The sequence below is a fragment of the Gasterosteus aculeatus genome, chromosome 6 (assembly GCF_964276395.1).
Source record: "Gasterosteus aculeatus chromosome 6, fGasAcu3.hap1.1, whole genome shotgun sequence".
NCBI lineage: Eukaryota > Metazoa > Chordata > Actinopteri > Perciformes > Gasterosteidae > Gasterosteus > Gasterosteus aculeatus.
This window is the reverse complement of record NC_135693.1, coordinates 20,311,790-20,333,095: the sequence shown is the minus strand read 5'-3', so window position 1 is coordinate 20,333,095 and position 21,306 is coordinate 20,311,790. Positions and strand designations below refer to the sequence as shown.

General features: G+C 45.5%; 1 protein-coding gene and 1 long non-coding RNA gene across 3 annotated transcripts; one reads left to right on the top strand and one right to left on the bottom strand.

The window, feature by feature from the left end:
• Positions 1–3: 3 nt before the first annotated feature.
• On the bottom strand, positions 4–3,040 carry LOC144409457 (uncharacterized). The gene is made up of 2 exons (XR_013467899.1): positions 2,922–3,040; positions 4–1,528 (listed from the first exon to the last, which is right to left on the bottom strand). It is a non-coding gene; the product is annotated as an uncharacterized LOC144409457 (long non-coding RNA).
• acss1 (acyl-CoA synthetase short chain family member 1) lies at positions 2,958–21,206 on the top strand. Of its 2 annotated transcripts, none has more exons than XR_013467898.1 (14): positions 2,958–3,285; positions 4,805–4,901; positions 5,267–5,466; positions 6,030–6,205; positions 9,262–9,414; positions 9,969–10,116; positions 11,957–12,094; positions 12,236–12,328; positions 13,846–13,958; positions 19,135–19,261; positions 19,331–19,458; positions 19,754–19,824; positions 20,463–20,584; positions 20,678–21,206. XR_013467898.1 is itself a non-coding variant. In XM_078104345.1 (14 exons), exons 1-14 carry the CDS (start codon positions 2,958–2,960, stop codon positions 20,882–20,884), a joined length of 2,094 nt encoding a protein of 697 aa, XP_077960471.1. In that variant the 3' UTR covers positions 20,885–21,206. The 2 variants fall into 2 exon arrangements, 1 of the variants encoding a protein (XP_077960471.1); XM_078104345.1 differs by having other exon boundaries at positions 19,754–19,817.
• Positions 21,207–21,306: the final 100 nt, after the last annotated feature.

The window sequence follows — 21,306 nt, the reverse complement described above, 5'->3', positions numbered from 1 at the left end:
AAACACTGCAGAATTTACGTTTAATCATAAACGTCATTAATTACTTATTATTATACATTTATACGTGTTGATACTTCAGTCGAGAAAGGAAATGTTTAATGGACGTTTCATTAGACAATTGTCATAAAATGTTTAAACCTCGATTATTGAAGCTTCTATGTATTTGTTTACTATAATGCAGGTTTACAGCAGCTTCAAATAACTATAAAGACATTAAATATTTCAATCATGTGAGAATCCTTTTTATAAAACAATGTAAATGCTGCTCCGTTGAGCTTATTACGGGTCAACGCTCATAAGAACATCATCAAAAATAAGGTGGTTTTAATTTGGAGGCAGAAATGTTCGTCACTTCCTTCGTCTTTCTCTGCTAAGCTACTCGGCTGCTACGTGCAGAACCTCTTCATCGTGTCCCACGTTACCTGTTTTAAAAATGAACTTCTCCTCGCCATCGAATCGGTGTGGCGGGAAATACTCAGCGCGTCACCGCAAGTCTGTTGTGTGACTAAACAGGTGAGCTGGAGCTGGTAGCTGCTAACAGGAGTATCCAGGTGGAGGAGGACACTGAAGGAACTACTGTCCATATTGGACCACCTGCTGCAGGGACAGACACAGACATTCCTGCATAGACCGACACTGCAACAATTACCCCCTAAACCGGAGCAGGTGTCAAACTGAAGTGCACCTCTATTCATGGCGTTATGGTGCCTACATTCTCCTTTCACATGGTTGATGTTCACAAGGACCTCCTGGTCTTCTCCCCCTCACCTGGGGTTTGTTGCCTCCACTTCTCCGACCAAGTGCCAGGCTGTGGCTGGGCGGGGAGGAGGAATCAGAATGTAGCATTCAAAGTATCTGCTTTAAAGACGCCGCAGAGAGGAAACGCTTAACAGCGCCTTTAAACCGTAACGCCATGAATGGAGGTGCATTTCATTTTGAAATGTGCACATGACCGCCATTTAAAACTGGACCATTATCCATAACCATTGCACTAATATTTTAATTTTAATTAATACCTATTTCACCTCACTGAACATACTTTCACTCTGATTTCACTCAATATCATTAAAGTTCATTTAATAAGTTCTGCTCTGTTATTTTATTATACTGGCTATTTGCTAACTGACACGTCGTTACACCAAACTCCATGTAAAAATGCTCTGATTTAAGATGCTCCAGATTGTTTGCTAACACACACAATGTCATACGGGATCATGTGGTTTCCGTCTTTCCTTTGGGAGCAGCTGAGCTCTCTAGTGGACCGGCTGTGTGATGGAGAAGTCCTGAAGACGGTCGAGCATACAGGAGACCTGGAGGATCTACGACGCCGCAGGAAGGGCTCCTGTGGCGCCAGCGGGCTAAAGACCCACCGGACCACCCACTTCCAGAAGACCTTCGTCTGCGGGAACCGCTTCTTCCACGCCGGCCAGCTGACGCGGCAGCAGCTGCTCCACCGGGAGGCGGGAAGGGCTTCACGCAGGCCGCCAACCAACAGGCCGCTCCGCTCCGTCTGCAGCAAGAGCGACCGCTGACCACGTCGTAGAGGTAAACAGCATGAGGAGAACAACATCAACAATGAGCCATCAGCATCATTAAAGTCACAAAGATGATTAAATCTATGGTGGAAATACAAAGGCGTATACGTCCTTAATCTGACCTCCGGTCAGCTGGATTACACAGACTAGCATCAATTATCATGTGATGGCAGTAAAGTGGGAATTACAAGCGATTACGCTGCAGCTCCGTCAGATTAAAGAATCTGATGGAGACATGGCAGATCTGAGGTCAGAGGTCAGTGAGCAGCAGCAGCACAACAAGCATCTGACCACAGCGGTTACATGTTGTTATGACTTCAAGCCTCATATTCATATTTACTTCCAAGAGACTCCAGAGTCTGAGCTCCACTGCTGCGTGTTTCCTGTGTGCGTTTATTGTGCGTTAAGAGTCAATATCTCTCATCACACAGTTGTTTTTATAGAACAGTATCATATTTAACCCGGTGAGATCCTGAACCGAATGACTGAAAGAACGGGGTCACGGGTACAGGCGGCCCAAATGGTTTCCTCTTAGAGATGGAGTGAGAAGCTCCGTGAGGAGCTCGGAGTCCTTCGGGTTGAAAGGTTTGATCATCTGGTGAGGATGTGAAGACCCAGAACCAGGTGGACAGATTATGTCTCTGCACTGGCCTGGGGACGCCTGGGGAGTCAGAGCTGGTCGATGTGGGACAGGGAACTTTGGGTCCCCTGCTGGAGCTGTTGCCCCGCGACCCGACCCGGATAAGGAGTTGAAGATGGATGGATGGAGATACGGATGATTATTATATATTATATAGTATTATACTATAGTATACTATAGTATTATAGAAGTATTCTAACTTAAGATGCTCGATGTTTTGTCTACATTTAGTAACATTGTCCATCTTTCATGTGTGGATTAATGATACAATAAAACTTTACTTTATAAAAAATTACCTACAAACCGCTAGCAGTTCCAAGTCTTTATGCTAAGCTATCCAGTTGCTGGTTTTAGCCTAACCTTTACTCTGGTAGTATTATTAGTAGTATAAGTATTAGCATAAGTAGGAGGAGTAAGAGTCCTTACTCTGTGTGGATGTATGAGTAGTATCAGTAGTAAGGGTGGTAGTAGTAGCAGTATAACTAGTAGTAGTAGTGGTAGGACTATAAGTAGGATTGTTTGAATTTGTATGGGCAGTACTGGTAGTAAAGTAGTATTAGTAGTTATATAAATGATTACGGATTGGACTAATAATACTAGGGTTACACTAGTATTATTTCTGTTATTATTATTAATTAATGATTTATTTCAAACCGCGTCAGCAGTTTGTCCTTCAGCTTCATCAGCGGCTCATTGGCTCAGACGCTCACGTGACCGTGTACCGCCGCAGACTCACCTGAGCTCACCTGAGAGGGACGGGGTCTTCTGAGCAGCTGATCAACATGGCGGCTCAGACCCGCCGGAGCGCCAGACTCTCCGCGACCCTGCTGGGTCGCTGCGGAACCCCGGTACTGGTTCCGACTCGGGCCGGACCGGGACAGCACAGGTCCCCCGTGCCAGCTCTCCCCGCGCCGGGCACCTGGAGCTCCCGGCTGTCGCGGATGTCCCACCGGGATCTGTACCGGCTGTCGATCGTGGATCCGGATCAGTTTTGGGGTTCTGCCGCCGCCGACAGACTGCGCTGGTCCGAACCGTTCCACCGGGTCCGGGACTGCGACCTCAGCACCGGGAGGATCGCCTGGTTCCTGGGCGGAAAGATCAACGTGTCCGGTGAGAAACGGCGCGATGTCGGTATCCGAGTTTCACCGTGTCCGTTATCTGAGGAAGAAAACTACCAGAAGAAAGTACTACTCTAAGAATACTAGTACAAATACCACAGGGAAGAAATACTGTTAGAAGTGAATCTAATCCCACACTGACTGGTAAATGGTAAAAAGTGTCATCATTCACCGGTCGATGGGCGCAGAGACCAGACAGAGACACCTGTCCAGACAGAGACACCTGTCCAGACAGAGACACCTGTCCATCAGTGTCCAACACTCACACACTGGAGACACAGTCCAGCCAGGACACGCAGGTTAGCAGGAACTGGGATCACTGGAGGACAACACTCACCCTCCGTCGCACCGAGAGATACTCTATTACAAAGTACTAATACACTGAAGAGATACTCTATTACAAAGTACTAATACACTGAAGAGATACTCTATTACAAAGTACTAATACACTGAAGAGATACTCTATTACAAAGTACTCATACACTGAAGAGATACTCTATTACAAAGTACTCATACACTGAAGAGATACTCTATTACAAAGTACTAATACACAGAAGAGATACTCTATTACAAAGTACTAATACACTGAAGAGATACTCTATTACAAAGTACTAATACACTGAAGAGATACTCTATTACAAAGTACTCGTACACCCAAGAGATACTCTATTACAAAGTACTAATACACTGAAGAGATACTCTATTACAAAGTACTAATACACTGAAGTAGCACACGGACACTACAAATAAATAATACCACAGTGTAGAAGAAATGAAGTAAAATTGAAATACTAATCTGTTGATTACCAGTAAATAGACCCCCCCCCAGTTGTTGTTCTGATCCTGGTAGTAATCCCTTTACCTTCCAATAGATGCGGTGTTTGTCTGTGGGTGGGTGGAGGGGGGGGGGGGGGGGGGGGGATTTCTGAGTTACATAAAGGACAAAAACAAAAAACAAGTCTTCAGCTTTAAGCTCATTTCAGGATTAATCTTTAATCATCGAGTGAATGAAGGCAGTTCCCTTAAATTGTACATTAAATATATTACATTACATATATCACATTACATTACATATATCGCATTACATTGCATATATCACATTACATATATCACATTACATTGCATATATTACATTACATATACCACATTACATTACATATATCACATTACATATATCGCATTACATTACATATATCGCATTACATTACATATATTACATTACATATATCACATTACATATATCACATTACATATATCGCATTACATTACATATATTACATTACATATATTACATTACATATATCGCATTACATTACATATATTACATTACATATATCACATTACATATATCACATTACATATATCGCATTACATTACATATATTACATTACATATATTACATTACATATATCACATTACATTACATATATTACATTACATATATCGCATTACATTACATATATTACATTACACATATCACATTACATAGTCTGGTTCCCTCTGTGCTGCAGTGAACTGCCTGGACGTCCACGTGGAGACACATCCCGACCGAGTGGCTCTGATTTGGGAGCGGGACGAGCCTGGCACAGAGGTGAAGGTGACCTACAGGTATGGACCCCCCCCCCTCCAGCCTAACAAACAAGGACAGCTTGAGGGAAGAAACCTCTGGTCTCATCTTTATGTGCTTTACGTTCTCCGACCATAAACATGAAGGAATGTGATGTTTTACGGGTCACACACGTCGGGTAAGGATTAACCACAATAACCGAGAGGAGGAGGAAACGGGCTTTATGTCATAAGTGAGTGACTCAATCTGCAGAAGTTGCTGTTCTCTCGTAAAAAGAATCGACTAACAAGTAGCTGCTCTGAGTCTCATTGGCTGTGAAATCACTGCATTGCTCTGCTGACATGATGTTTGCTTATTAATACTCCGACCATCTCCATCAGTGAGTGACCGACCGTCTGCTCCCCAGAGAGCTGCTGGACACAACCTGCCGCCTCGCCAACACCCTCAAGAGCCACGGGATCCAAAAGGGGGACAGGGTTGCCGTCTACATGCCGGTGTCCCCGCTGGCGGTGGCGTCCATGTTAGCGTGCGCCCGTATCGGGGCGGTCCACACCGTGGTGTTCGCTGGCTTCAGCTCCGAGGCCCTAGCCGGGAGGATCCAGGACGGTGAGACTCGTGTTAAACCAGGACGGGGTATTCAGCCTCGGTTTGGGTAGCGAGGGGGGTCCTTTGACTTGTGACCTCATAACCTCAACTAAGGTTCGGTTGTGAGGATTCTGGCAGCAGTGATCAGTAGCACCACTGACTGAGGAGAGGGGGGAGGGGGGGCTTCCCACAGAGTCTTTCCACTGTAGCAGAACTAATGCCACAGTGGAGGTCAGAGACGCCGCTCACGCTTGTGTGTTTTGGTAACAAGACATTTCCACGGCTGGCTGAGCAACAGCAGAAGCAAAGCATGCTGGGAGTTCAGCTGATTGTGTTGCAGGAGAGCGTTGGCATGGAGGCTTTTTGTTGCGTTGTCACGCGGAACAACACGGCGATAATTCATCTGGTTCTCAGACCTTCTCTCTCAGAAGAGTTTCCATTTGTTACATGCATACAGAAACCTTTCAAAATGCTCACTACATCAGTCCGAGTCGGGGGAACGAGGTTTGGAATACGGTACCTCATCGTGTATCTTTACTGAAGTACATACGTCGTTATTAGGAAGGTGTGTGTTGTGTTCACAGCCCAGTGTAAAGCCGTGGTCACCTTTAATCAAGGGGTGAGGGGAGGACGGCTCATTGACCTGAAGGCTACGGTGGACTCAGCGGTGAAGAACTGTCCAACCGTCCAACATGTGTTTGTAGCTCAGAGGACAGAAAATCCTGCTGTGATGGGACAGCTGGACGTCCCCCTGGAGGAGGTTAGACACCTGATCAATACACCTGATTATCAGATAGAAACTTAAAGGACCATAAGGACAACCGAATGGTTGAAATGTACTTATTGTAAGTCGCTTTGCATAAAAGCGTCAGATAAATGACCTGTGATGTGATATAAAGGTATTGTCCTCTCAGTCTCCTGTCTGTCCTGTAGTGGTACTAGTATAATCAGAAGTGGTAGTATTAGTAGTTGTAGTAGTAGATAGATAAATACTTCATTAATCTGGAATTTGTAGAGTAATTACAATGAGAATGTCACGGTGTGGTTCACTTCCTGTCTTATTTTGTAGTTTTCTGCCACTCGTGTCCCCGGGTAACTTCACTTCCTGCCTTGTCTCGTCATCCCCTGTGTTCGTCTAATAGTTTCCACCTGTGTCCAATCACCTGCACCTCCCTTGTGTATTTAAGCCATGTGTCTCTTGTGTCACTTGTCGCGTCATTGTCTTTCGTCTTGGATCGTCGTAGTCTCTTGCCTGTGTGCGTTTGCCCCCAGTTCCGGTGTTTTTTGATCCTTGTGACTATTAAAGTCTTTTGTTTGCCGCAAGTCTGCGTTTGAGTCCTGCCTTCCAACCTCACACCCTGACAGAATGACGCGACCAAAGAAGGGCTCAGCAGACCCGCTGCCAGACTACGGTCCGGACTACCTGGACGTAAGGAGTCCCTTCTGGCAGCGGAAAACAAACTGTGTTTTTGGTCCCAGGAGCTATCAGCTCGCCTGCCTCGAGCTCCGGGACCTCCTTAACCCTAGGAGGAGCAAGCGGAAGAAGCGATCTCCCGTTCCCGCTGGGCCGCCGCAGCGATCTCCCGTTCCCGCTGGGCCGCCGCAGCGATCTCCCGTTCCCGCTGGGCCGCCGCAGCGATCTCCCGTTCCCGCTGGGCCGCCGCAGCGATCTCCCGTTCCCGCTGAGCCGCCGCAGCGATCTCCCGTTCCCGCTGGGCCGCCCCGACTCTCACCCATGCCCCCGACCAGTACCGGCCCCACGCTCCATGCCCCCGACCCGACCAGTTCCGGCCCCACGCTCCATGCCCCCGACCCGACCAGTTCCGGCCCCACGCTCCATGCCCCCGACCCGACCAGTTCCGGCCCCACGCTCCATGCCCCCGACCCGACCAGTTCCGGCCCCACGCTCCATGCCCCCGACCCGAGCAGTTCCGGCCCCACGCTCCATGCCCCCGACCCGACCAGTTCCGGCCCCACGCTCCATGCCCCCGACCCGACCAGTTCCGGCCCTACGCTCCATGCCCCCGACCCGACCAGTTCCGGCCCCACGCTCCATGCCCCCGACCCGACCAGTTCCGGCCCCACGCTCCATGCCCCCGACCCGACCAGTACCGGCCCCACGCTCCATGCCCCCGACCCGACCAGTACCGGCCCCACGCTCCATGCCCCCGACCCGACCAGTACCGGCCCCACGCTCCATGCCCCCGACCCGACCAGTACCGGCCCCACGCTCCATGCCCCCGACGCCCCCAGTCCCCGCTCCGAGACTCAGGCTCCCTCCCTCCCATCCCATGGTCCTCTCCCACCCTCCCGTTGGTGATTTGAGGGCCGTCTGGGATCCGGCCCTTGAGGGGGGGGCTACGGGGTGGGTTATGGGGGGGGCTGAGCCGCCGCAGACTGCGGAGTTGTTCCATGTCCCCGAGCTGGAGCAGACTGCGGAGGTGTTCCGTGTCCCCGAGCTGGAGCAGACTGCGGAGGTGTTCCGTGTCCCCGAGCTGGAGCAGACTGCGGAGGTGTTCCGTGTCCCCGAGCTGGAGCAGACTGCGGAGGTGTTCCGTGTCCCCGAGCTGGAGCAGACTGCGGAGGTGTTCCGTGTCCCCGAGCTGGAGCAGACTGCGGAGGTGTTCCGTGTCCCCGAGCTGGAGCAGACTGCGGAGGTGTTCCGTGTCCCCGAGCTGGAGCAGACTGCGGAGGTGTTCCGTGTCCCCGAGCTGGAGCAGACTGCGGAGGTGTTCCGTGTCACCGAGCTGGAGCAGACTGCGGAGGTGTTCCGGGTCCCCGAGCTGGAGCAGACTGCGGAGGTGTTCCGGGTCCCCGAGCTGGAGCAGACTGCGGAGGTGTTCCGTGTCCCCGAGCTGGACCTCACTACGGAGGTGTTCCGTGTCCCCGAGCTGCCGACGACGACTACTAACCCGGACGTTTCCCGTGTCCCCGAGCTGCCGACGACGACTACTAACCCGGACGTTTCCCGTGTCCCCGAGCTGCCGACGACGACTACTAACCCGGACGTTTCCCGTGTCCCCGAGCTGCCGCCGCCGACTACTAACCCGGACGTTTCCCGTGTCCCCGAGCTGCCGCCGACGACTACCCCAGACGTTTCCCGTGTCTCCGAGTCTGCCATTCTAGAGACGTTCCGTGCCCTGCAGTCGCCGCTCCGGAGCCGGATTGGTGACCGCCCGCCGGGCCGACCCCCAGAGGCTCCCCGCTCGTCTGGCCGCCCGCCGGGCCGACCCCCAGAGTTTCCAGGGTGGTCCGACCAACGTCTCTGGTTTCCCTCCCCACCCACCCCTTGTTCGCTCTAGTGTTGGCCGTCTGGAATTCGGCCCTTAAGGGGGGGGTACTGTCACGGTGTGGTTCACTTCCTGTCTTATTTTGTAGTTTTCTGCCACTCGTGTCCCCGGGTAACTTCACTTCCTGCCTTGTCTCGTCATCCCCTGTGTTCGTCTAATAGTTTCCACCTGTGTCCAATCACCTGCACCTCCCTTGTGTATTTAAGCCATGTGTCTCTTGTGTCACTTGTCGCGTCATTGTCTTTCGTCTTGGATCGTCGTAGTCTCTTGCCTGTGTGCGTTTGCCCCCAGTTCCGGTGTTTTTTGATCCTTGTGACTATTAAAGTCTTTTGTTTGCCGCAAGTCTGCGTTTGAGTCCTGCCTTCCAACCTCACACCCTGACAGAGAAATAGAAAATGCACAATATATACACAGTACAATAAAATAGCAGAGCAGACGTGTTCGAATAGACTAAAGTGACGGTGGTGACGATGGTGACGGTGGTAGTAGTAGCGGTAAGTGTACTGTCACCTGTCCTGTCTTACAGGCGATGTCCTCTCAGTCTCCCGTCTGTCCCGCGGAGCCTTTGGACAGTGAAGATCTTTTGTTTCTTCTATACACATCAGGAAGTACGGGGAAACCTAAAGGCATCGTCCACACGCAGGCCGGTTACCTGCTGTACACCTCACTCACTCACCAGGTGCCCACCTCCACCTGCCTTTCCTGTCCCACCTTCCTGCACCACCTCTCTCCGCTCTTATTGTGGCAGTATTAACATTGAACATTGATTACATGAAAACAAAGAGGAGCACAAATTAGTGTGTGTGTGTGTGTGTGTGTGTGTGTGTTTGCAGGGATTGGCGTGATTTGTATGATGATTATTGAATAAAAGCATAAAGCATAATAACCCCCCCCCCCCACCATCAACATAACTGCCAAAATATTTTCGGGTGCTAATTTCTAAAGCAGCTTAGCAGCTCAGGGTTTGTCTTTCTGGCTCATTGTTTGTTTGGATGAATCAAGGGAACAAAAGCTGCTTTATTTGAAAAAGACAAGGACAGCTGGTTCCACGCCAGGGCGAGCGAGAGGGAGAGAGAGAGAGAGAGAGAGATATTTTATTTATCTTTATTTCCTCAAAATACCCAGCAAGACCAAGAGTCCTGAACTTCAATGAATGAAATGAGTCCAGGGCTTCTGGGTAATGTAGTTCAACAGAACCAGAGAGAAGTGACCCCTTGTGTGATGTCTCCTCAGTACGTGTTCGACCACCAGGACGGCGACGTGTTCGGCTGTGTGGCGGACGTGGGCTGGATCACGGGGCACAGCTACGTGGTCTACGGCCCGCTATGCAACGGATCCACCACTGTCCTGTTCGAGAGCACACCTGTTTACCCCGACCCAGGTAAGGTCCAGGTGAGAAGACTTTGATGTGCACAGGAGGGTCCAAACTGGTGTTCATGACGATGATCGATCAAAGATCTATCAAAGACAAATCAAACAACAGACTAAACGATGGATCAAACGACATATTAAACAATAGATCAATCGATAGATTAAACTACAGATTAAACTATAGTTAGAACTATAATCGATAGATGAGGACGATAGACATTTGATATGTCGATTGATCAATCATTGATCCATCTATCTAGTGACGGATCCTTCTACTTGTTATCTGCTTTATGACCACGGAGGAACCTTTGAGATGAGATGTCTCCTGGTTACTGATTAATGAAGCAACTGTTGCCTCCTTATCTCCTCAGACCATATGTGACCTTTAGTCCCTGCGGTGGTTCTGACCGTTGACTTGTAGTCGGTTGATCCACAGAGGTTTTGAAGGAAGTGACTACAAAATAATGATTGGTCAGATGTTACATCACATGTCATTTATCTGACGCTTTTATCCAAAGCGACAATAAAAACAGTTCAACCATAAGGACACAAACTCAGAAGAACAAGAAACAAGAAAGTGCAATTTCCTCAAATAAGCAGATTTACAACTTAAATCAACTTTACAACCCCCCCCCCCCCAGATAAGAACCATTACAATTTAGATTAGTTCAACACTCGCCCCCCAAAAAGGCAGCGCCCTTCCTCATTGATGAAGAAGCGATGTGAGTTAGATTAACGTTTTGCAGAGAAAGAGTTCTCCGTGACATCGTTTATTTGCCGTTGTTGCTGTAAAATATCCTGGTTTGGGTGACCGACTCGTCCGCCCTCGGACGTAGGACGCACACGACTGACTGCTTCAAACTAACGAGACTGTTTGAGCGCGGATCCGCCTTCGAGGAACTGAGATAGTCTGATGTCAATCATCATAATTTGAGCTGTATAATGGGACATTTGATCAACTGACGGCCGCCGCGTGTTTCTGCGTCTTTACGCGTCGACGCTCTGGTTTCACTTCCTGGTTGTAAAGTCCTGCGTGTGTTGCAGAGCGATTCACCTCCAGAACAACAGGTGGAGTCACGTGTTTTGTTGAAGACGACCTGGAGAGTCACGTCTTTGTGTGTGGAAGTCGCTGGTTGCTTTATTTATTGATCATAGACTTTATTGCCCCGTGCATCCACACTGCTGCTTTTCATCACGGACACATTTGTCCCGTATTTTCCTCCACGACTTTGTCCCCTCGTTTGTGGAGATCTCCCTCCATGAATCAGAGGCCGTCCGGCGTCCTCATAGTCCGCCAATGACGGCTTGTACAAGCGCTCATATTTAAAAGCTCTTCAATCTGATCCGTTCTCTCGTAAACGTTCTTCCTTTTAATAACGGCCGTATTGTGCTGTGAAAACGGAGACGTGAGACTCCGTAAAGGACGTAGTCAGCAGACCAATCACAGCCTGGTGCTGCAGGAGGCTGCGTCGCTTTAGACGCTAGTCTAGAAAAATGGGTCGACGCACGCAAGGAGGTGTGAAAAGACACGCAAGGGACACACAGGGGGGTCTTGCGTCTGCGTGTCCTTGCGTCTCTCTGAAAACGCAGAAGCATAAACTAGGCTTGAGTTGACCCATGTACGAGGAACGGGGTCCTGAAGGTCGTCCTTTGTGGACTGAACTTCCCAGTGGACCACATGCAGGTTTTCACTGAGGAACGGTGCAACATTGAAGACAAACAGGGTGTATGAGGACACTGTGAAGAGACGCTGTTCTTGATTGTTTGTTTTGTTGTATTCGTGTGGTACCGGTTTGTTTTTTTAAAGACATAAAGGTCAATAAATCTGTCTGCCCCTCCGTGTCCTCCAGGTCGGTACTGGGAGACCGTCCAGCGCCTGAAGATCTCTCAGTTCTACGGAGCTCCGACGGCTCTTCGTCTCCTGCTAAAATACGATGAGAGCTTTGTGAAGAAGTACGACCGCTCGTCTCTGAGGACGCTGGGATCAGGTACCCTGGACCCGGAGGAGGACTTCATGAGCTTCATCCGTTCCAGCAACGAAGATCAATACCCAGTCTATTGATAAGCAAGCTAAGAAGATATTAACCCACTGTGTGTGTGTGTGTGTGTGTGTGTGTGTGTGTGTGCAGTCGGGGAGCCAATTAACCACGAGGCCTGGCACTGGTTCCACAGTGTGGTTGGAGAGGGACGGTGTCCTGTAGTGGACACCTGGTGGCAGACAGGTGAGACAAATAAAGTGATTAAATATAATCCTCATGCTATATGATTATTATATTACAATGTACTATTATAATTATACCTGTGGGAGCTGGGGAAGAACTGGAGAGGACCTGAGGAAGAACTGGTGAGGACCTGAGGAAGAACTGGAGATGGCCTGAGGAAGAACTGGAGAGGACCTGAGGAAGAACTGGAGATGACCTGAGGAAGAACTGGTGAGGACCTGAGGAAGAACTGGAGAGGACCTGAGGAAGAACTGGAGAGGACCTGAGGAAGAACTGGAGAGGACCTGTGAAAGAACTGGAGATGGCCTGAGGAAGAACTGGAGAGGACCTGAGGAAGAACTGGAGATGGCCTGAGGAAGAACTGGAGATGGCCTGAGGAAGAACTGGAGATGGCCTGAGGAAGAACTGGAGATGACCTGAGGAAGAACTGGTGAGGACCTGAGGAAGAACTGGAGATGGCCTGAGAAAGAACTGGAGATGACCTGAGGAAGAACTGGAAATGGGCTGAGGAAGAACTGGTGATGACCTGAGGAAGAACTGGAGAGGACCTGAGGAAGAACTGGAGATGGCCTGAGGAAGAACTGGAGAGGACCTGAGGAAGAACTGGAGAGGACCTGAGGAAGAACTGGAGATGACCTGAGGAAGAACTGGAGAGGACCTGAGGAAGAACTGGAGATGGCCTGAGGAAGAACTGGAGAGGACCTGAGGAAGAACTGGAGAGGACCTGAGGAAGAACTGGAGATGACCTGAGGAAGAACTGGAGATGGCCTGAGGAAGAACTGGAGAGGACCTGAGGAAGAACTGGAGATGGGCTGAGGAAGAACTGGTGATGACCTGAGGAAGAACTGGAGAGGACCTGAGGAAGAACTGGAGATGGGCTGAGGAAGAACTGGAGAGGACCTGAGGAAGAACTGGAGAAGAAGACGGTCTAAAGTAGGACCTGTTGAGATCCAACAGGATGCAGTCAGCTCTGATGCAGATGTGACTTGTTGTTGAAGCATCAACATGTCACAGCGCCACCTAAAGGTGGATTTGAAGCAGGAGAGACCCAATGGATTCTGATACCTGGTGAGACGGTGAAGAAAGGCGGGTTTGCATTGTGTGAGAGCCTGATGAAGATGAAGAGATCTTCCTCTGTGTCCGATCCCTCAAGCTTTCAGCCTAATTTCAGCGATTAGAAGCAGAGCATCTGCAGCTCTACACAAAATGAATCCTCCACACACTTCACCCCCCCTCCTCCAGGACAAGGCAGGATCATTGACAGTGTGTCTGTCTGTGTGTGTGTGAGTGACCTAATTCCTCGACAATCACCACACACCAAGTGTGTGCGTTGTTTTTAAATCAGACTTTAAACTCTCTGCCAGCTGCTGCTTTCTCTTAACCGGAGAAAACCCCAAGAAATTAAGAAATTAAAGGGAATTAGAGAAGCTCTGTGCGCTGCCCCTGTTGGCAGAGAGAGGAACTGCAGTTTATTTAACAAAGTACACAACACAACAGTAACACCCCCACAAACACAGAGACCGGGGGGGTTTGCATCGCCCCGAGACCCGCAGAGGAAGGAGCCGCCATTGTTCCTGCGATGGCCATGAGGCCGTTCTTTGGCATCCAGCCGAGTCTCCTGGGAGAGAAGGTGACACAACACAACAACGCAATAACATAAGAATCTAACACCACAACAACACAACAACACAACAACGCAATAACATAAGAATCTAACACCACAACAACACAACAATGCAATTACATAACAATGTAACACTACAACACCACAACAATGTAACACTACAACACCACAACAACGCAATAACATAACAATGTAACACCACAACAACGCAATAACATAAGAATCTAACACCACAACAACACAACAACGCAATAACATAAGAATCTAACACCACAACAACACAACAATGCAATTACATAACAATGTAACACTACAACACCACAACAATGTAACACTACAACACCACAACAACGCAATAACATAACAATGTAACACCACAACAACGCAATAACATAAGAATCTAACACCACAACAACACAACAACGCAATAACATAAGAATCTAACACCACAACAACACAACAATGCAATTACATAACAATGTAACACTACAACACCACAACAACGCAATAACATAACAATGTAACACCACAACAACACAACAACACAACAACGCAATAACATAAGAATCTAACACCACAACAACACAACAACGCAATAACATAAGAATCTAACACCACAACAACACAACAACGCAATAACATAAGAATCTAACACCACAACACCACAACAACGCAATAACATAAGAATCTAACACCACAACAACACAACAACGCAATAACATAAGAATCTAACACCACAACAACACAACAATGCAATTACATAACAATGTAACACTACAACACCACAACAACGCAATAACATAACAATGTAACACCACAACAACACAACAACACAACAACGCAATAACATAAGAATCTAACACCACAACAACACAACAACGCAATAACATAAGAATCTAACACCACAACAACACAACAATGTAACACCACAACAACACAACAATGCAATTACATAACAATGTAACACCACAACAACACAACAACGCAATAACATAACAATGTAACACCACAACAACACAACAATGCAATTACATAACAATGTAACACCACAACAACACAACAACGCAATAACATAAGAATCTAACACCACAACAACACAACAATGTAACACCACAACAACACAACAATGCAATTACATAACAATGTAACACCACAACAACACAACAACGCAATAACATAACAATGTAACAACACAACAATGCAATAACATAACAATGTAACACCACAACAACACAACAACGCAATAACATAACAATGTAACACCACAACAACGCAATAACATAACAATCTAACACCACAAGAACGCAATTGCATAACAATGTAACACCACAACAACACAACAACACAATAACATAAGAATCTAACACCACAACACCACAACAACGCAATAACATAACAATGTAACAACGCAATAACATAACAATGTAACACCACAACAACGCAATAACATAACAATGTAACAACGCAATAACATAACAATGTAACAACACAACAACACAACAATGCAATAACATAACAATGTAACACCACAACAACGCAATAACACAACAATGTAACAACACAACAACGCAATAACATAACAATGTAACACCACAACAACACAACAATGCAATAACATAACAATGTAACACCACAACAACGCAATAACACAACAATGTAACAACACAACAACGCAATAACATAACAATGTAACACCACAACAACACAACAATGCAATAACATAACAATGTAACACCACAACAACGCAATAACATAACAATGTAACACTACAACAACACAACAATGTAACACTACAACAACACAACAACGCAATAACATAACAATGTAACACCACAACAACACAACAATGTAACACTACAACAACGCAATAACATAACAATGTAACACCACAACAACGCAATAACATAACAATGTAACACTACAACAACACAACAATTCAATTACATAACAATGTAACATGTAACATGAGGCCGTTCTTTGGCATCCAGCCGAGTCTCCTGGGAGAGAAGGTGACACAACACAACAACGCAATAACATAAGAATCTAACACCACAACAACACAACACCACAACAACGCAATAACATAACAATGTAACACCACAACAACACAACAATGCAATAACATAACAATGTAACACCACAACAACGCAATAACATAACAATGTAACACTACAACAACACAACAACGCAATAACATAACAATGTAACACTACAACAACACAACAAAATAACATAACAATGTAACACCACAACAACACAACAATGTAACACTACAACAACAATACAATAACCTGAGAATGTAACAATACAACAACACAATATCACAACATTACATCGATGCAACAATGCAAAAAGAGCAACAACAATACAACAATCGGACAACACAACAACAATACAATGCAATATACTATAATACAACAATGCAACAACAACACAATAATATAACAAGGCAAGACAACAATGCAAAAACACAACAACAACAACGATGTAACAACAAGACAATTCGGGCTCTCGAAGTTCCGTGTGAATCTGGCGCATTAAACGCGTCAGTGATCAGATATTTGGAGGCAGTTTAGGCGGCGTGCGTGAGTCAGAGGGGGCGGGGCCTGAAGGGTGCAGACGCCACAGAAGAAGCTCGTCTTGACACGATCACCTTAATCGGTTAGACGTTCCACCTGTCAGTGAAAGATCACCGGCGCCCAGTGGACGGATGACTAAGGGGACTCGAATGGCTTCAGGGGACAATTGTCCTCCTGCAGGGACACGCACACACTCAGCTGAGATCTTCCTGTTTTTGTTTGCTTGTTTGTACTTTAGGTTTCTGCACTCAGACATGATTTGAATGTCCGTTTAACGATAAAGTGATACAACACAACAAGATAGATAGATATATGATATATAGATAGATAGATATATAGATAGATATATGATAGATAGATATATAGATAGATATATGATATATAGATAGATAGATAGATATATGATAGATAGATAGATAGATATATGATAGATAGATAGATAGATAGATAGATATATGATAGATAGATAGATAGATAGATAGATAGATAGATAGATAGATATATGATAGATAGATAGATATATGATATATAGATAGATAGATAGATAGATAGATAGATATATGATATATAGATAGATAGATAGATATATGATATATAGATAGATAGATAGATATATGATAGATAGATAGATAGATATATGATATATAGATAGATAGATATATGATAGATAGATAGATAGATATATGATATATAGATAGATAGATAGATAGATATATTATAGATAGATAGATAGATAGATAGATATATGATATATAGATAGATAGATAGATATATGATAGATAGATAGATAGATAGATATATGATAGATAGATAGATAGATAGATATATGATATATAGATAGATAGATATATAGATAGATATATGATAGATAGATAGATATATGATAGATAGATAGATAGATAGATATATGATAGATAGATAGATAGATATATGATAGATAGATAGATAGATATATGATAGATATATTATAGATAGATAGATAGATAGATATATGATATATAGATAGATAGATAGATATATGATAGATAGATAGATAGATATATGATAGATAGATAGATAGATAGATATATGATATATAGATAGATAGATATATAGATAGATATATTACATTACATTACATTACATTACATTACATGTCATTTAGCTGACGCTTTTATCCAAAGCGACGTACAATAAGTGCATTCAACCATAGGGTACAAACTCAGGAGAACAAGAAACAAGAAAGTGCAATTTCCTCAAATAAGCGAATTTACAATTTGCTATAGATGAGTGACGTGACAAGTACAATTTAAGTGCTGCAATTTGTTAGTCTTTAGTCGAGGTAGAGTCTGAAGAGGTGTGTCTTTAGTTTGCGGCGGAAGATGTGAAGGCTCTCTGCGGTCCTGATGTCTTCAGAGAGCGCGTTCCACCATTTCGGCGCAAGGACAGCGAAGAGTCGAGACCATATATGATAGATAGATAGATATATGATATATAGATAGATAGATAGATATATGATAGATAGATAGATAGATATATGATAGATAGATAGATAGATATATGATAGATAGATAGATAGATATATGATAGATAGATAGATAGATAGATAGATATATGATAGATAGATAGATAGATAGATAGATAGATATATGATAGATAGATAGATAGATAGATATATGATATATAGATAGATAGATACTTTATTGCCATGTTGGCATCACAGCAGTACCGGGTTGTTATTGTCGTTATTTGGCCAGAGATGGTTTATTGTAGAGAGTTGTTGCACTGGGCAGGAATGACCTCCTGTATCGGTCCTTGTGACAGCGGAGCTGAAGGAGTCTGATGGAGGACGTGCTCCGCTGTCCCTGCAGCAGGTGGTCAGGATCATCCAATATGGATAACAGTTTCTTCAGTGACCTCCCCTCCAACACCTTATCCAGGCCGAACAATGCATGTCCGAAGCGAAGCGTGGGGGTGTTTGCAGTGGTTGGAGTCCGACGGGGGTCCTCCTGACACCCTGTGTCTCCCTAATCTGTCCCCTGAGGACAGAAGCAGCAGCATCTGTTTGCTTTGATCAACAGACTTTCAGAAGTCATCATCCGCTGAAGGTTTCTCATCACGGTCGCCGGTTACTGAGTGGATGAGATTAGTTTAGATTAGATGAGGCCTCCTTCACTTTCACTCGTCATCCTCGAGGTCACGTCACTCGCTCTGCGATCCACGGTGACGGAGGCCGCGTGCTCGTGGGTTTCATAGAGAGCGAGACCATCTGGGACCCCAGCACATCTGTATGCTCAACACATCTGTAACAAACACACCCTCGTAACAGAACACATATGTAGTATTATATCACAACATAAAAAGCAGCAGAATGACAGAAAGGTTATTTTTATTATTAATATATCCAGAGTTACAATAATTGAGTTGAGAAAGTTTTCAGATTAATGTAGTAAAGTAAAATTGACATAAGTAAAAATAAACACCTCAAAATCAACTCTGATGTGACTACTGATAGCTAATGCTAATTATAGCCTTAGAGGTATTCTCTGGGTGTGTATCTAGTATTCTTGTGTCTCTAGTGTGTACTCTGTGTGTACTCTGTGAGTATCTGGGTGTGTTTCCAGGGGGAGGTTCTGTTGGGTGACGGAGTGGGCGGGGCCCTGTGCATCAGCCAGTCGTGGCCCGGCATGGCTCGCGGTATCCATGGAGACCAGCAGCGCTTCCTGGAGGCGTACTTCAAGCCGTTTCCAGGTGCGTTCTTTCACCCTCTCGTTTCCGGTTGACGTCTCCGCCTCTGAGCCGCTGCTCCGGTACCGACAGGTTATTATTTCACCGGTGACGGAGCGCTGCGCTCGGCGGACGGTTTCTACCAGATAACCGGGCGGATGGATGACGTCATCAACGTCAGCGGCCACCGGCTCGGCACCGCGGAGATCGAGGACGCGCTGGTGAGACGCGCACGGTCAACACTATTAAACATTTAGACTCCACCTCCATCACAAACAAGTCAACAAATAAAACAAACAAATAGAGAAAAACAGCGTTCATCACGAGCTCAAAACAAATAAAGGAATGATTAACGGGACATTTTACACTCTAATGTTTCAATTAAAAGATCAAAAATAAGACGATGAGATAAAGTGAAATGAATGTAGAATTAAACATTGATTGAAATTAGAGTTATATGATATGATTAACATATATGTATCGGATTTGACACATTTGCGTCGTGTTGTTCTGCAGGACGAGCATCCAGCTGTTCCAGAAGCAGCTGTGATCGGTTTCCCTCATGAGATCAAAGGAGAAGGTGAGAGGTGACTCCCATGATCCTCTGCTTCTCCACCCCCCCCCCCCCCCTTTGTTTTTAAATTAAAACTTTAATAAATATTTTAGAACAGTGGACATTAAAAAATAAGCTATTAAGAGATTTATAGAAAACACACACAATATTAAAACATCAAAGCATAGAATATTAACACTCACAAACAGAATGAGATTAAACGTTTGAAGACGTGAACGGAGATCTAATCAGAAGAGTATATATATATATATATATATATATATATATATATATATATATATATATATATATATATATCATCAAATAATGTTCTAATTCAGTCAGAGCGACACGTTGTATTTCATCAAAACGAGAAGTAAAAGCTGAACTATGAGACTCTGCTGCCCCCTGCTGGTATCTTACCTAAATATACGCATATATAGTACATACAGTATATGTATAGTACAGTAAAAAAGAAAAGTATGTCCTATATTAATAATAAGGGGCCAATCAAAGCCCAGGGATTCATTCATCTAACATCTCTGAATAATCAATTCATTTATATATAATTTATTCAACCACCGTAGTGTTTTATTGTGTGTGTTTGTGTGTTTCTTTTTCTGTGTGTTTATCTGTGTGTGTTTCACTATGTGTGTGTGTGTGTGTCCTCAGTACCGTTTGCCTTCGTGGTTTTGAAGGAGGACCTTGGAGTTGACCCCCTCCTCGTCCTGCAGCAGCTCAGAGATCTCGTCTCCACAAAGATCGCCAGATACGCCGTTCCTGAGCACTTCCTGGTGAGGAACACCTGGATGCACACCTGGAAACACAGGTGTTCCAGCTGTTCCAGCGGCTCCTTACACTTGAAAGTATCTCCTGTTGTCCCTCAGGTTGTGAAGAGGCTGCCGAAGACTCGCTCCGGGAAGATCATGAGGCGGATCCTCAGGAAGGTTGCCATGGAGACCACAGGTGACCTCGGTGACGTGTCGACCCTGGACGACCCGTCTGTTGTCATGGAGATCATCGAGGCTCACAAGCAGTATAGAACGCAGAGGGGGGGAGATAAGAAGAAGAACTTCCCGTTGCTGCCTGTTTAAAAGACACAGGGGGGGGGGGGGGGGGGGGGTCATTGGACGGGACCAAGCAGGTCCTCAGGTACGACATCATCGCTCTGCAGGTTGACCCGCTGTGCACACACACAATCTTGTGTCTTCTGTTTGTAACATGTCAAATCCACCGTAAACCTCTTAAAGTGAAAGAAATTCCGTGTTTTAGTTTTTAGACTAAAGTCCTCTTTTCTAAATGAAAATCTGAATTTTAACATTTAAAAAATACAAGATTAGAAATGAAATACAACGTTTCTGCTCATTTTGAAATAGATTGATACAGATGTATTTCATAATAAAAGATAACAACAGACAGAGTTGAAGCTTTTCTTTCTTCTGAAGTTCTTCTGTCTCCTGTTTTTCTCCAGATGTTTTATTTAACTAATTCATGTTTGTGAACATATACATATTTT

Coding starts and splice junctions, on each gene's coding strand:
- acss1 (XM_078104345.1), top strand. CDS start 2,958: ATGGCGGCTCAGACCCGCCGGAGCGCCAGACTCTCCGCGACCCTGCTG. Junction 9,415..9,968: donor ACACCTCACTCACTCACCAG/GTGCCCACCTCC, acceptor ATGTCTCCTCAG/TACGTGTTCGACCACCAGGA. Junction 13,959..19,134: donor CGAGTCTCCTGGGAGAGAAG/GTGACACAACAC, acceptor GTGTGTTTCCAG/GGGGAGGTTCTGTTGGGTGA.